We start from the raw sequence: 15,737 nt of genomic DNA on the forward strand, positions 1-15,737 counted from the left end.
CTTCACTGAGCTATGATCACAGTATACTCCAGCTTAGACAATAGAGTGAGATCCTGTCTCAGTCAATCAATCAACCAATAGCCACTTGAAATGAAGCATATCACAACATACTATTATATAATGTCTACAAGATTATACAAAAAGCTTAATTTTGCAAACATAACCTAAAGGATTTTAAGAAGATAAGACTATTTTAATAAGTATCTTAGTTCTTTTAAAAACAAAGTCTCAATTTTTTTTTTTCTGCTCTTCATGGTGAAAATTTGTTCCCTTCTGTAAGTGGATCTTAGAATAGTAGCCTCTTACTAGTGCCAATTTATCTTAGCTAACAAAAATTTCCCACATTAAATAATCTCTAGCCCATTTCACCTTTCATTAGAGACAAAAAGTTGATCTTCATGTAGTCAAGATCTCTGCAGAACCTAAAAATAAAATCCAATTATGCTAGATACCAATGTACCAACAACCAAGCACCATTAACTATCCACTCACTGCTTAACTTCTTCCAGGAGAAATAATATAGATGAGGTTCAAAGTTACATGACCCTTTAGAATATCTAGTGAATGACAGATACCAGGGAATTCCAAAGTATTTTTATATACTTGAGAACGTAAGAGACAACGGAGGTTTCATCAGTATTGTATGCTGAAACAAATTTCTACCACTTAAACCTAACCCAAAGTTGTTTTTGCCAAATGCCCACCTAAGTTGACATTCAGCCTCATTTTTCTTTAAATATCTGTTCTTGTAGAGTAAAAAGTGATGACGCTGCAAATGACAACCTTAACTAGTCTCTCTACTGAAAAGCCTCATAAATGTCTAATAGCCACAATTTTACTTGGCTACTTCAGATAGACTGAAATTGGAACTTGAAGACCCTTGTATAAGAAAAAGAACCGTTGTAAACCATTGCAAATCTCAGCCAAGACAAAATGGCCTTTAAACATTTACAATAAATGCACTGAATATCTGTGGAATCACATAACTCAAAAATAAAAACAGACATATTTTTCTATAACTTTGATATCATTTTGTAATATATTTTCTGATGAATAAAACCTACTTGTTTAGGGAAGCAAGTGATCACACTCCTTTTGACCATTCTTTTCAAATTTTAAAGTTGTTTAACAAAAGTCTTATATTTAAAAAAAAAAAAAAGCTTGTGGTAGGGCCTCTTTCTTGGTTTAATCTTCCAGAAAAGTTAATTCAGACAGAATGACAGAGAACACTATAGCCTCTGAAGTGCCTGATATGTAATTTTCCAATTACAGACATATGTATACATGTCTGCATATGAATTTGCACATGCAAACACTCTATGTATGTATGTGTATCAGTAGTTTTTCCTCTTACTAATGAGCAAACTGTGATATATCTAGATTTAAGACTTTCATTTTACTCTATTTTATAATTATCATATTTTCCATACATCTATTAATTTGGTGCACATTTGAAATGTTCTGCCAAATTTTCATTAATAGGAAAACTGAAATTGCTTTCTGGCCATTTTTGGTGAAGGTGGTATCAGAAGGAAAAAGGATGAAGCCTGATCAGTCATATTCACAATCACTGACAGGACAATTCAAACACCCAGACACTATTCACTTGCCTCTCCATCCAAGAAGCCAGCATTACTTACTGTACCCTTTCTAGTGATTTGCTCCATCCTATGGATACAGATTCTAGAAATAATCTAGTGACACATTTTTCTATTAAGGTAATAATGCTCATAATATCACCACACTAAGTCAGCCTATGCAATGGGAAAGTAACAAGCATACCTCAAAAATATTGGGAGTTTCCCTCCAGACTACTGGAGCCAATAAAGCAAATATCACAATGAAATGAGTCACATGACATTTTTTATTTCCCATGTCATATAAAAGTCATATTTACATTATACTATCATCCGTTAAGTGCACAATAGCATTATGACTAAACAATAATATACATATCTTAAATTAAAACTGTGTATTGCTAAAAATCCTAATGAACATTTGAGCCTTCAGCGAGTCCTAATCTTTTTGCTTGCATAATGGCTCCTGAATGTTCACGGTGGTGGTTGCTGAAGGTTGGGTGGATGTGGCAACTTCTTAAAATAAGACAACAACATAGTTCGCTGCCTAGAGTGATCCTTCTTTTCACAAAAAAAAATTTCTCTGTAGAATGGGATACTGTTTGATAACATTTGACCCACAACAGAATTTCTTTCAAAGTTGGACTTAATCTTCTCAAACCCTGCCACTGCTTTATCAACTAAGTTAAATAATATTGTAAATCCTTTATTGTCATTCCAACAACTTTCACAGTATCTTCACCCGAAGTAGATTCCATCTCAAGAAACCACTTTCTCTTTGCTCACCCATAAGAAGCAACTCCTCATCCATCTAAGTTTTATGAAATTGCAGCAATTCAGTCATATATTCAGACTCTACTTCTATTCTCTTGCTATTGCCACCACATCAGCAGTTACTTCCCCTGTTGAAGTCACATCCCTCCAAGTCTTCCATGAGGTTTGGATTATGACCCCCCATGAATCACGAATGTTCCTAATGGCAACTAACAGGGTGAATCCTTTCCAGAAGGTTTTCAATTTACTTTGCTCAGATCCATCAGAGGAATCTGTCTAGGGCAGTGATAGCCTTACACAAGGTATTTCTTCAAAAATAAGACATGAAAATCTAAATGACTCCTTGATTTATAAGCTGACGAATAAATGTTGTGTTAGCAGATATAAAGTAACATTAATTTTTTTATACTCCATCAAAGATCTTGGGTAACTAGGTACATTGTCAATAAGCAGTAATATTTTGAAAGGAATCTTTCTTTGTGAGCATTAAGTCTCAAAAGTGGGCTTAAAATATTCAGTAAACCATGCTGTAAACAGATGTGCTGTCATCCAGGTTTTGTTCTTCCATTTATAGAGCACAGACAGAGAGTAGACTTAGCATAATTCTTAAGGGTCCTAGGATTTTCAGAATGGTAAGTGAGCACTGCCTTCAACTGAAAGTCACTAGCTGCATTAGCTCCTAACAAGTGTCAGTCTATCATTTGAAGCTAGGCATTGACTTCTCTGTCCATAAAAGCCCTACCTGGCATGTTCTTCCAATAGAAGGCTGTCTCATCTACATTGAAAAATCTGTCATTTAGCATTGCTATGTTCATCAATTATCTCAGCTAGATCTTCTGGATAACTTAGTGCAGCCTCAACATCACCACTTGCTGCTTGACCTTGCACTTTTCTGTTATGAAGACAATTCTGTCTTTTTAAACCACATGAATAAACTGCTAGCTTCAAACTCTTCTTCTGTAACTTCTTCACTTTCTGCAGCCTTCACAGAATTGAAGGGAATTAGGGCCTTCCTCTAAATTAGGCTTTGTATCTTTTGATTGAAAGTGACTGACACAGGACTCTTCCTTTCACTTGAACACACAGGGGTCATTGTAGGGTTATTAATTGACCTGATTTCAGTATTGTTTTGTTTCAGGGAATAAGGAATCTCAAAGAGAAGGAGAGAGATGAGGAAAACAGTCAAAAGAGCATTCAGAACACACACAACATTTATCAGTTAAGCTTGCCACCTTATACAGATATGATTTGCAGTGTTCCAACACAATAATAGTAATATAAGAGATCACTGATCATAGACTACCATAGCAGATATAATAAAGATGAAACAGTTTAAAATATTGTGAGAATTACCAAAATGTGATAGAGACAGGAAGTGAGCACACACTGTGGGAAAAATGGTACCAACAGACTTGCCAGACACAGGGTTGCCAAAAAACTTCAATTTGTAAAACACGTATCTTCAGAGTGCAATAAACTGAAGTATGCCTATGTTCAAGTATTATAAAGGGATAATGTTCTGATTTAAAATAAACATTGTACAATATTTTAGCATACAGACTTTTAATTCTATTTTAAAACTAGTTGTGAGAGACATGTACACCCTAATTAAAGGGTTATCTTTTCTCTTAGCTTGGTACAGGAACAACAGAGAGCCAGACAATTCTGCCATTCACTGGGACACATGAGATGGAACTCAATAGAAGTCAAGAGAAAACTAAATTCAAATATTTACAGAGGCAATAAAAAGCCTAGGATTGAGACACAATAGCAATGAACAGAAGAACTAACAGTACAAAACTGAGGGCTAAGCACAGTGGCTCATAACCATAATCCCAGCACTTTGGAAGGCAGGAGTATTGCTTGAGGCCAGGAGTTCATGAACAGCCTGAGCAACAAAGTGAGACCCCATCTCTACAAAAAATAGAAAAAAAAATTAGCCAAATGTGGCGGCATACACCTGTAGCCTCAGCTACTCAAGTGGCTGAGCTGGAGGGATCACTTGAGCCCAAAAGGCTGAGTCTGCAGTGAGCCATAATCATGTCACTGCAATCCAGCCTGGGCAAAAGAGTGAGACTCTAACTCAAAAAGTAATTATAAGAGAGCCTATGTGCCTGTCTTTGTGCATTTGGTGGAGGGGGACAGAGAGAGAAACGTAAAAGGAAAACTCACAGGTGGCAGATTCCAATTTGGGTGCCTGTATAGCCACAGCTGTACTACCATTAAGAAAAGAAGTCAACTTACAGAGAATGCGCTTCTGTGATATATCTGATAGGCTAAATTTGAAAGGGGACTACTCCAATGGAAGTACCTAATAAAATATTGGGAAATAGTGAGACAAGATGGCTGAATAGGAACAGCTCCCGTCTGCAGCTCCCAGCAAGATCCACGCGGAAGGCAGGTGATTTCTGCATTTCCAACTGAGGTACCTAGTTCATCTCATTGGGACTGGTTGGACAGTGGGTGCAGCCCACAGAGGGCGAGCTGAAGAAGGGTGGGGCGTCGCCTCACCTGGGAAGTGCAAGGGGTCAGGGGATTTCCCTTTCCTAGCCAAGGGAAGCCATGACAGACTGTACTTGGAGGAACAGTATACTCTTGCCCAGATACTGTGCTTTTCCCAAGGTCTTTGCAACTGGCAGACCCAGAGATTCCCTCCAATGTTTGGCTCAGTGGGACCCATACCCACAGAGCCCAGCAAGCAAAGATCTATTGGCTTGAAATTCTCACTGCTAGTACAGCAGTCTGAGATCGACCTGGGATGCTTGAGTTTGGTGCTGGGAGGGGCGTCCACCATTGCTGAGGCTTAAGTAGGCGGTTTTATGCTTACAGTGTAAACAAAGGCACTGGGTGGTTCGAACTGGATGCAACCTACCAGAGCTCAGTGAGGCTGACCGCCTCTCTAGATTCCACCTCTCTGGGCAGGGCATCTCTGAACAAAAGGCAGCAGCCCCAGTCAGGGGCTTATAGATAAAACCCCCATCTCCCTGGGACAGAGCACCTGGGGGAAGGGGCAGCTGTGGGCACAGCTTCAGCAAACTTAAACGTCCCCACCTGATGGCTCTGAAGAGAGCAGTGGTTCTCCCAGCTCAGCATTCGAGCTCTAATAATGGACAGACTGCCTGCTCAAGTGGGTCCCTGACACCCGAGTAGCCTGACTGGGAGATACCTCCCAGTAGGGGCTGATGGACATCTCATACAGGAGAGCTCTGGCTGGCATCTGGTGGGTGCCCCTCTGGGACGAAGCTTCCAGAGGAAGGATCAGACAGCAATAGTTGCTGTTCTGCACCCTCTGCTGATCATAGCCAGGCAAACAGGGTCTGAAGTGGACTTCCAGCAAACTCCAACAAACCTGCAGCTAAGGGGCCTGATTGTTAGAAGGAAAACTAACAAACAGAAAGGATAGCATCAACATCAACAAAAAAGACATCCACACAAAAACCCCATCCGGAGGTCACCAACGTCAAAGACCAAAGGTAGATAAAACCACAAAGATGGGGAGAAACCAGCGCAGAAAGGCTGAAAAGTCCAAAAACCAGAATGCCTCTTCTCCTTCAAAGGATCACAACTCCTCGCCAGCAAGGGAACAAAACTGGATGGAAAATGAGTCTGACGAACTGACAGAAGTAGGCTTCAGAAGGTGGGTCATAACAAACTCCTCCGAGCTAAGGGAGCATGTTCTAACCCAACACAAGGAAGCTAAGAACCTTTATAAAAGGTTAGACAAATAGCTAACTAGAATAACCAGTGTAGAGAAGAATATAAAGGACCTGGTACAGCTGAAAAATGCAGCACAAGAACTTCGTGAAGCATACACAAGTTTCCACAGCTGAATCGATCAGGCAGAAGAAAGTATATCAGTGATTACTTAATGAAATAAAGCGAGAAGACAAGATTAGAGAAAACAGAGTGAAAAGAAACAAACAAAGCCTCCAAGAAATACGGGACTATGTGAAAAGACCAAATCTATGTCTGATTGGTGTACCTGAAAGTGACGGGGAGAATGACACCAAGTTGGAAAACACTCTGCAGGATATTAATTAGGAGAATTTCTGCAACCTAGCAAGGCAGGCCAACATTCAAATTCAGGAAATACAGAGACCACCACAAACGTATTCCTCGAAAAGAGCAACCCCAAGACACAGAATCGTCAGACTGATCAAGGTTGAAATGAAGGAAAGAAGGTTAAGGGTAGCTGGAGAGAAAGGTCAGGTTACCCACAAAGGGAAGCCCATCAGGCTAACAGCGGCTCTCTCAGCAGAAACTCTACAAGCCAGAAGAGAGTGGGGGCCAATATTCAACATTCTTAAAGAAAAGAATTTTCAACCCAGAATTTCATATCCAGCCAAACTAAGCTTCATAAGCGAAGGAGAAATAAAATCCTTTACAGGCAAGCAAATGCTGAGAGAGTTTGTCACCACCAGGCCTGCCTTACAAGAGCTCCTGAAGGAAGCACTAAACATGGAATGGAACAACCGGTTACCAGCCATTGCAAAAACATGCCAAATTGTAAAGACCATTGATGCTATAAAGAAACTGCATCAACTAACGGGCAAAATAACCAGCCAGAATCATAACGATAGGATCAAATTCACACATAACAATATTAACCTTAAATGTAAATGGAATAAATGTCCAATTTAAAAGACACAGACTGGCAAATTGGATAAACAGTCAAGACCCATCAGTGTGCTACATTCAGGAGACCCATCTCACATACAAAGACATACATACACTCAAAAAAAAAGGATAGATGAAGATTTACCAAGAAAATGGAAAGCAAAAAAAAAAAAAAGCAGGGGTTGCAATCCTAGTCTCTGATAAAATAGACTTTAAACCAACAAAGATAAAAAAATACAAGGAAGGGCATTACCTGTGGTAAAGGGATCAATGCAACAAGAAGAGCTAACTATCCTAAATATATATGCACCCAATACAGGAGCACCCAGATTAATAAAGCAAGTTCTTAGAGACCTAAAAAGAGAATTAGACTCCCACCCAATAGTAGGGGGAGACTTTAACACCCCATTGTCAATGAGACAGTTCAATGAGACAGAAAATTAGCAAGGATAATGAGGACTTGAACTCAGCTCTGATACAAATGGACCTAATAGAAATCTACAGAACTCTCCACCCCAAATCAAGAGAATATACCTTCCTCTCAACACCACATCACACTTACTCTAAAATTGACCACATAATTGGAAGTAAAACACTCCTCAGCAAATGTAAAAGAATGGAGATCATAACAAACCGTCTCTCAGACCACAATGAAATCAAATTAGAACTCAGGATTAAGAAACTCACTCACAACTGTACAACTACATGGAAACTGAACAACCTACTCCTGAATGACTACTGGGTAAATAACAAAATGAAGACAGAAATAAAGATGTTCTTTGAAACCAATGGGAACCAAGACACAAGTACCAGAATCTCTGGGACATATTTAAAGCAGTGTGTAGAGGGAAATTTATAGTACTAAATGCCCACAAGAGAAAGCAGGAAAGATCTAAAATCAATACTCCAACATCACAATGAAAAGAACTAGAGGAGCAAGAGCAAACAAATTCAAAATCTACCAGAAGACAAGAAATAATTAAGATCAGAGCAGAACTGAAGGAGATAGAGACAAAGAAAACCCTTCAAAAAAATCAATGAGTCCAGGAGATGACATTTTGAAAAGATTGACAAAATAGATAGACCGCTAGCCAGACTAATAAAAAAGAGAGAAGAATCAAATAGACACAATAAAAAATGATAGAGAGCATATCACGACTGCATCAGAATCATCCTGATACCAAAACCTGACAGAGACTCAACAAAAAGAAAATTTTAAGCCAATATCCCTGTTGAACATCGATGTGAAAATCCTGAATAAAATACTGGCAAACGAAATCCAGCAGCACATCAAAAAGCCTATCCACTGCAATCAAGTCGGCTTCATCCCTGGGATGCAAGGCTGGTTCAACATATGCAAATCAATAAATGTAACCCATCACATAAACAGAACCAACAACAAAAACCACATGATTATCTCAATAGATGCAGAAAAGGCCTTTGACAAAATTCACCTACCCTTCATGCTAAAAACTCTCAATAAACTAAGTATTGACGGAACGTATCTCAAAATAATAAGAGCTATTTATGACAAACCCACAGCCAATATCATACTGAATGGGCAAAAACTGGAAGCATTCCCTTTGAAAACTAGCACAAGACTCGGTTTGCCAGTATTTTATTGAGGATTTTTGCATCGTTGTTCATCACAGATATTGGTCTAAATTTCTCTTTTTTTGTTGTGTCTCTGCCAGGCTTTGGTATCAGGATGATGCTGGCCTCATAAAATGAGTTAGGGAGGATTCCCTCATTTTCTATTGATTGGAATAGTTTCAGAAGGAATGGTACCAGCTCCTCTTTGTACCTCTGGTAGAATTCGGCTGTGAATCGGTCTGGTCCTGGATTTTTTTTGGTTGGTAAGCTATTAATTATTGCCTCAATTTCAGAGTCTGTTATTGGTCTATTCAGGGATTCAACTTCTTCCTGCTTTAGTCTTGGGAGGGTGTATGTGTTCAGGAATTTATCCATTCCTTCTAGTTTTGTAGTTTATTTGAGTAGAGGTGTTTATAGTATTCTCTGATGGTAGTTTGTATTTCTGTGGGATCGCTGGTGATATCCCCTTTATCATTTTTTATTACATCTATTTGATTCTTCTCTCTTTTCTTCATTAGTCTTGCTAGTGGTCTATCTATTTTGTTGATCTTTTCAAAAAACCAGCTCCCGGAATTCATTGATTTTTTGAAGGGATTTTTGTGTCTCTATCTCCTTCAGTTCTGCTCTGATCTTAATTATTTTTTGCCTTCTGCTAGCTTTTGAATGTGTTTGCTCCAGCTTCTCTAGTTCTTTTAATTGTGATGTTAGGGTGTCGATTTTAGATCTTTCCTGCTTTCTCTTGTGGGCATTTAGTACCATAAATTTCCCTCTACACACTGCTTTAAATGTGTCCCAGATATTCTGGCATGCGGTGTCTTTGTTCTCATTGATTTCAAAGAACATCTGTATTTCTGCCTTCATTTTGTTATTCACCCAGCAGTCATTCAGGAGCAGGTTGTTCAGTTTCCATGTAGTTGTACAGTTTTGAATGGGTTTCTTAATCCTGAGTTCTAATTTGATTGCACTGTGGTCTGAGAGACAGACTGCTACGATTTCTGTTCTTTTACATTTGCTGAGGAGTACTTTACTTCCAACTATATGGTCAATTTTGGAATAAGTGTGATGTGGTGCTGAAAAGGATGTACATTCTGTTGATTTGGGGTGGAGAGTTCTGTAGATGTCTATTAGGTCCGCTTGGTGCAGAGATGAGTTCAAGTTAGGCAATACCATTCAGGACATAGGCATGGGCAAAGACTTCATGACTAAAACTCCAAAGCAATGGCAACGAAAGCCAAAATTGACAAATGGGATATAATTAAACTAAAGAGCTTCTGCACAGCAAAAGAAACTACCATCAGAGTGAACAGGCAACCTACAGAGCGGGAGAAAATTTTTGCAATCTACCCATCTGACAAAGAGCTAATATCCAGACTCTACCAAGAACTTAAACAAATTTACAAGAAAAAAACAAACAACCCCATCAAAAAGTGGGCAAAGGATAGGTACAGACACTTCTCAAAAGAAGACATTTATTCAGCCAACAGACACATGAAAAAATGCTCATCATCACTGGCCATCAGAGAAATGCAAATCAAAACCACAATGAGATACCATCTCACAGCAGTTAGAATGGCGATCATTAAAAAGTCAGGAAACAACAGATGCTGGAGAGGATGTGGAGAAATAGGAACACTTTTACATTGTTGGTGGGACTGTAAACTCGTTCAACCATTGTGGAAGTCAGTGTGGCGATTCCTCAGGGATCTAGAACTAGAAATACCATTTAACCCAGAGATCCAATTACTGGGTATATACCCAAAAGATTATAAATCATGCTACTATAAAGACGCATGCATACCTATGTTTATTGCGGCACTATTCACAATAGCAAAGACCTGGAACCAACCCAAATGCCCATCAATGATAGACTGGATTAAGAAAATGTGGCACATATACACCATGGAATACTATGCAGCCATAAAAAATGATGAGTTCATGTCTTTGGAGGGACATGGATGAAGCTAGAAACCATCATTCTGAGCAAACTATTGCAAGGACAGAAAACCAATTACTGCATGTTCTCACTCATAGGTGGGAATTGAACAATGAGAACACTTGGACACAGGGTGGGGAACATCAAACATGGGGGCCTGTAGTGGGGTGAGGGGAGTGGGCAGGGACAGCATTAGGAGAAATACCTAATGTAAATGACGAGTTACTGGGTACAGCATACCAACATGGCACATGTGTACCTATGTAACAAACCTGCACATTGTGCACATGTACCCTAGATCTTAAAGTATAAGAAAGAAAGACAGAAAGAAAGAAAGACAGACAGACACACAGGAAGAAAGAAAGAAAGAAAGTAAGAAAGAAAGAAAGAAAGAAAGAAAGAAAGAAAGAAAGAAAGAAAGAAAGAAAGAAAGAAAGGGAGGGAGGAAGGAAGGAAAGAAAAAGAAAGAAAGAAAGGAAAGAAAGAAAGAGAAAGAAAGAAAGAAAGAGAAAGAAAGAAAGAAAGAAAGAAAGAAAGAAAGAAAGAAAGAAAAGAAAGAAAGAAAAGAAAGAAAGAAAGGCACAAGACAAGGATGCCCCCTCTCACCACTCCTATTCAACATAGTATTGGAAGTTCTGGCCAGGGCAATCAGGCAAGAGAAAGAAATAAAGGGTATTCAATTAGGAAAAGAGGAAGTCAAATTGTCTCTGTTTGCAGATGACATGATTGTATATTTAGAAAACCCCATCATGTCAGCCCCAAATCTCCTTAAGCTGATAAGCAACTTCAGCAAAGTCTCAGGATACAAAATCAACGTGCAAAAATCACAAGCATTCCTATATACCAATATCAGACAAATAGACAGCCAAATCATGAGTGAACTCCCATTCACAATTGCTACAAAGAGAATAAAATACCTAGGAATCCAACTTACAAGGAATGTGAAAGAGCTCTGCAAGGAGAACTACAAACCACTGCTCAAGGAAATAAAAGAGGACACAAACAATTGGAAGAACATTCCATGCTCATGGATAGGAAGAATCAACATTGTGAAAATGGCCATGCTGCCCAAAGTAATTTATAGATTCAGTGCTATCCCCATCAAGTTACCAATGACTTTCTTCACAGAATTGGAAAAAACTACTTTAAAGTTCATATGGAACCAAAAAAGAGCCTGCATTGCCAAGACAATCCTAAGCAAAAAGAACAAAGCTGGAGGCATCACGCTACCTGACTTCAAACTATACTGCAAGGCTACAGTAACCAAAACAGCATGGTACTGGGTACCAAAACAGATACATAGACCAATGGAACAGAACAGAGACCTCAGAAATAACACCACACTTCTACAACCATCTGATCTTTCACAAACCTGACAAAAACAAGCAATGAGGAAAGGATTCCCTATTTAATAAATGGTGCTGGGAAAACTGGCTAGCCATAAGCAGAAAGCTGAAACTGGATCCCTTCTTTATGCCTTATACAAAAATTAACTCAAGATCAATTAAAGACTTAAACATAAGACCTAAAACCATAAAAACCCTAGAAGAAAACCTAAGCAATACCATTCAGGACATAAAGATGGGCAAAGTCTTCATGACTAAAACACCAAAAGCAATGGCAAAAAAAGCCAAAATTGACAAATCGGATCTAATTAAACTAAAGTGCTTCTGCAAAGCAAAAGAAACTACCATCAGAGTGAACAGGCAACCTACAGTATGGGAGAAAATGTTTGCAATCTATCTATCTGACAAAGGTCGAATATCCAGAATCTACAAGGAACTTAAACAAATTTACAAGAAAAAATCAAACAACCCCATAAAAATGGGTGAAAGATATGAACAGACAGTTCTCAAAAGAAGACACTTATGTAGCCAAGAAACATGAAAAAATGCTCATCATCACTGGAAATGCATATCAAAACCACAATAAGATACCATCTCATACCAGTTAGAATGGCAATCATTAAAAAGTCAGGAAACAACAGATGCTGGAGAGGATGTGGAGAAACAGGAATGCTTTTACACTGTTGGTGACATTGTGGAAGACAGTGTGGCAATTCCTCAAGAATCTAGAACCAGAAATACCATTAGACCCAGCAATCCCATTACTGGGTATATACCCAAAGGATTATAAATCATTCTACAATAAAGACACATGCACACATATGTTTATTGCAGCTCTGTTCACAATAGCAAAGTCTTGGAACCAACCCAAATGCCCATCAGTGATAGACTGGATAAAGAAAATGTGGCACATATACACCATGGAATACTATGCAGCCATAAAAAAGGATGCGTTCATGTCCTTTGCAGGAACACAGATGAAACTAGAAACCATCATTCTCAGCAATCTAACACAAGAACAGAAAACCAAACACCACATGTTCTCACTCATAAGTGGTAGCTGAACAATGAGAACACATGGACACAAGGAGGGGAACATCACACACTGGGGCTTGTTGGGGAGTGGGGGGCTGGGAGAGGGATAGCATTAGGAGAAATACCTAATGTAAATGACAAGTTGATGGCTGTAGCATACCAGCATGCACATGTATACCTATGTAATAAACCTGCACATTTTGCACATGTACCCCAGAACTTAAAGTATAATTTTTAAAAAATGTTGGGAAATACATGGCTGAAGCTTAGGAATCAGATTAGAGCTGTGGAAGTTAATTTGGAGTCATCTCATCCAAAGACATAAAAAGAGGACCATACTATTAAACAGAACTAACTTCACATGCCTGATCAGGGCCTAGCAGTGTGCTAGAAACTACATTTTGCATTCATTCACTTTCATCCTTATAACAACTTAAGAAGTAGAGTTATTAGCCTTGTTTCTACGTCGAGGAAACCAAACCTCAGAACAATTAAGTAACTAGACCAAGAAACAAGTGTTCTGAGTTCAAAACCCTTGTTATTTTCACTACATTGGACGGCCTCATCACCATATCTGGGAACATGGAAAAATGAAATTTCTAAGCAAGTAAATGTGGAGAGAGGAATAAAAGGCCAAACACAGAACTTTGAACTTATCTCTATCCTACAGAGCCTCAGAGGCTTCCAACATTGGATATATTCCATATTGTTTCTAAAAATCTCAATGAAAGCTTGTGTTCTATGAAGATCAATTACATAAGAAGCTTGGGTTTCAAAACCAGATGCAACCATGAAAGTTATCTTTGTGGTATATGACCAAATAAAAAGGCCACTGAATTAATTAAATCTCCCATAGTTGCTAATTTGTTACTACTTGCATTACTCAGTCAAGAGTTATTTATATTGCAAATTATCTTTATTCTTTATTACTAATCTTACCTGACAAGAATTAAATTCCCACAGTATGGGATGGGCCTGAGCTTTAGGAACTTCGAAGCTGCTAGGCACTTCTGAGAATTTACGATCTGGAACCCCTTCACACAGCAAAATGCTACCAACTACACATTCTGCTCCTCAGCCAATTTAGAGGGCTTGGGCTCTGATTTTGTTCCTTCCTGAGTTTACTCTCTGATAGTCCCCTCTGCTATACAGTTTAATGGGCTAATCAAATAAATTCTGCATTAAATGTATACTTTTAGATTTTCATGGAAAAATCTCCCAAAATATTTCATAGGCCATTCTTCTAGGAATTCTCTTTAATTTGTTGCTTGTTCTACTTTTGCTTTCGGTGGAACAGAGAAAATGAAACAACCCAAGAATCAGCTTTCTTCCACGAGGTTTTTTCCTCACATTAACATCTGGAATGCTTCCCTAATGGTATTCTGATAATATATTAAATAAAGCTGTTTTACATTATCCAAACAACCAGTTGACTTAAGCCGAATACTTTGCCATTTTAGTGAAGGAAAAAAATATGAAATTGGTTGCTGGGTTGAAAAAGATTTCCAAACCTGTCAGTTCAACCAAATGATTGCAATAATAAAGGCATTCAGTCATAGAAGTCATAGCTAGAGAGTAAGCAGAGGAATCCACAAACAAGAGTTTCTTTTGAGTATGGGTCAATGCTCTCAATTGGATGAGTTTTTAAAAATATGTACATTGAGTTACAAAGAAGGAAGCATAAGTTTGAGAAAAATCTGCATTAATTTCACTTACTGAAACAACAACAACAGGATATAAAATGCAAAGATTACTCTCTTCAAGCATGCTCAGTAACTTTTGGGTTTCTTGAAAATCAGAGGTTGTAACCTAAAAGACCAGAAAAATAAAAGGATATGAGAAGACATTTTTAAATGACTTAAAAGTTATTTCAAGGAATAAATGGAGAGATTCTGCATAACATTCAAAATATTTATCAAGCTTAGTTTTTAATTTAGAAACAATTTTAAAGGATATCCATAAAGTTATACATGTCAAATTTTTATCTACTAATTGAGTCAAACCTGTCTCTTATTACCTACTTTCGACCAGGTACAAACAGAAAATTGAAAATATTGTCCAAAATACCACTCTTCTCATTATGGTAATTAGCTTGTTGAAAGTATTATTTCTCTTTCAAAGATAAAATCTCCAAAAACATGGAAAAGAACTCATCATAATCTCACATATAAATATTTAAGAATCAAATTAGTTCTCTTCCACATTACATTTGTTCATATCCTTAAGTGCTTTCAATCATTTGAATTGACTTACATTCACACAAACAAAATTGTAGCATTGATCTAAGATGATTTGCTGAAGATGTCTGCCAGCATGACCCAGAGCCTCAGATGTGACTTTTACATGCTAGTAGGAAAAAACAGAAATGAATTCACAAATTAGATAGACCAAACATAAACATCTTTGTTACAAAGGAACACATAATTGCTAGAAGGCACAAAAGCCAAGGACCATGTATTTTTTAAAAAAATTAATACATGCTGAAGTTCATCAGGCTATCAAGAAATAGTCATTTGAACTAGGCTATGAATAATGCATATTTTAGCAAACAAGGATATAGAAAATTGTTTCACATAGGAAAAAAATATGGACATAAACAGAATATATTCTGGAACAGGCTAGCAGTCTGGTTTATCTTATACAAATAAATATTGAAGAGCATGTTGAAGGACTAAAAGAGAAAGGGTGAAGTGATGATTGCAGGTATCTGGAAGCACATTAAATAACACAGTTTTAATACAGGGAATAGACTTCACTAAACCTGAAATAACTAGAAATGGGGAAAGCAGTAAGAAATCATCACAACAATATAAGTGAGAGAGAAATAAGACTTAAACTACACAAACTATTCCTAAAACTGTC

The 15,737-nt window shown here is 37.9% G+C and overlaps 1 protein-coding gene across 4 annotated transcripts in view; it reads right to left on the bottom strand.

Moving 5' to 3' along the window:
* CRPPA (CDP-L-ribitol pyrophosphorylase A) overlaps window positions 1-15,737 on the bottom strand; it is a 330,830-nt gene that overhangs the window by 152,965 nt on the left and 162,128 nt on the right. For 3 of the 4 annotated variants that reach the window (XM_034963742.3, XM_008978703.4, XM_003825009.5), the window contains 2 exons: window positions 15,129-15,221; window positions 14,592-14,684 (listed from right to left, as the gene is read on the bottom strand). In XM_034963742.3, coding sequence (XP_034819633.1) covers window positions 14,592-14,684; window positions 15,129-15,221 — 186 coding nt within the window. Of the gene's footprint in view, window positions 1-1,846; window positions 3,502-14,591; window positions 14,685-15,128; window positions 15,222-15,737 lie in introns of those variants that run through there. The other variant, XM_034963741.3, reaches the window with a different exon arrangement.

This window comes from Pan paniscus, chromosome 6 (genome assembly GCF_029289425.2).
Source record: "Pan paniscus chromosome 6, NHGRI_mPanPan1-v2.0_pri, whole genome shotgun sequence".
Taxonomy (NCBI): domain Eukaryota; kingdom Metazoa; phylum Chordata; class Mammalia; order Primates; family Hominidae; genus Pan; species Pan paniscus.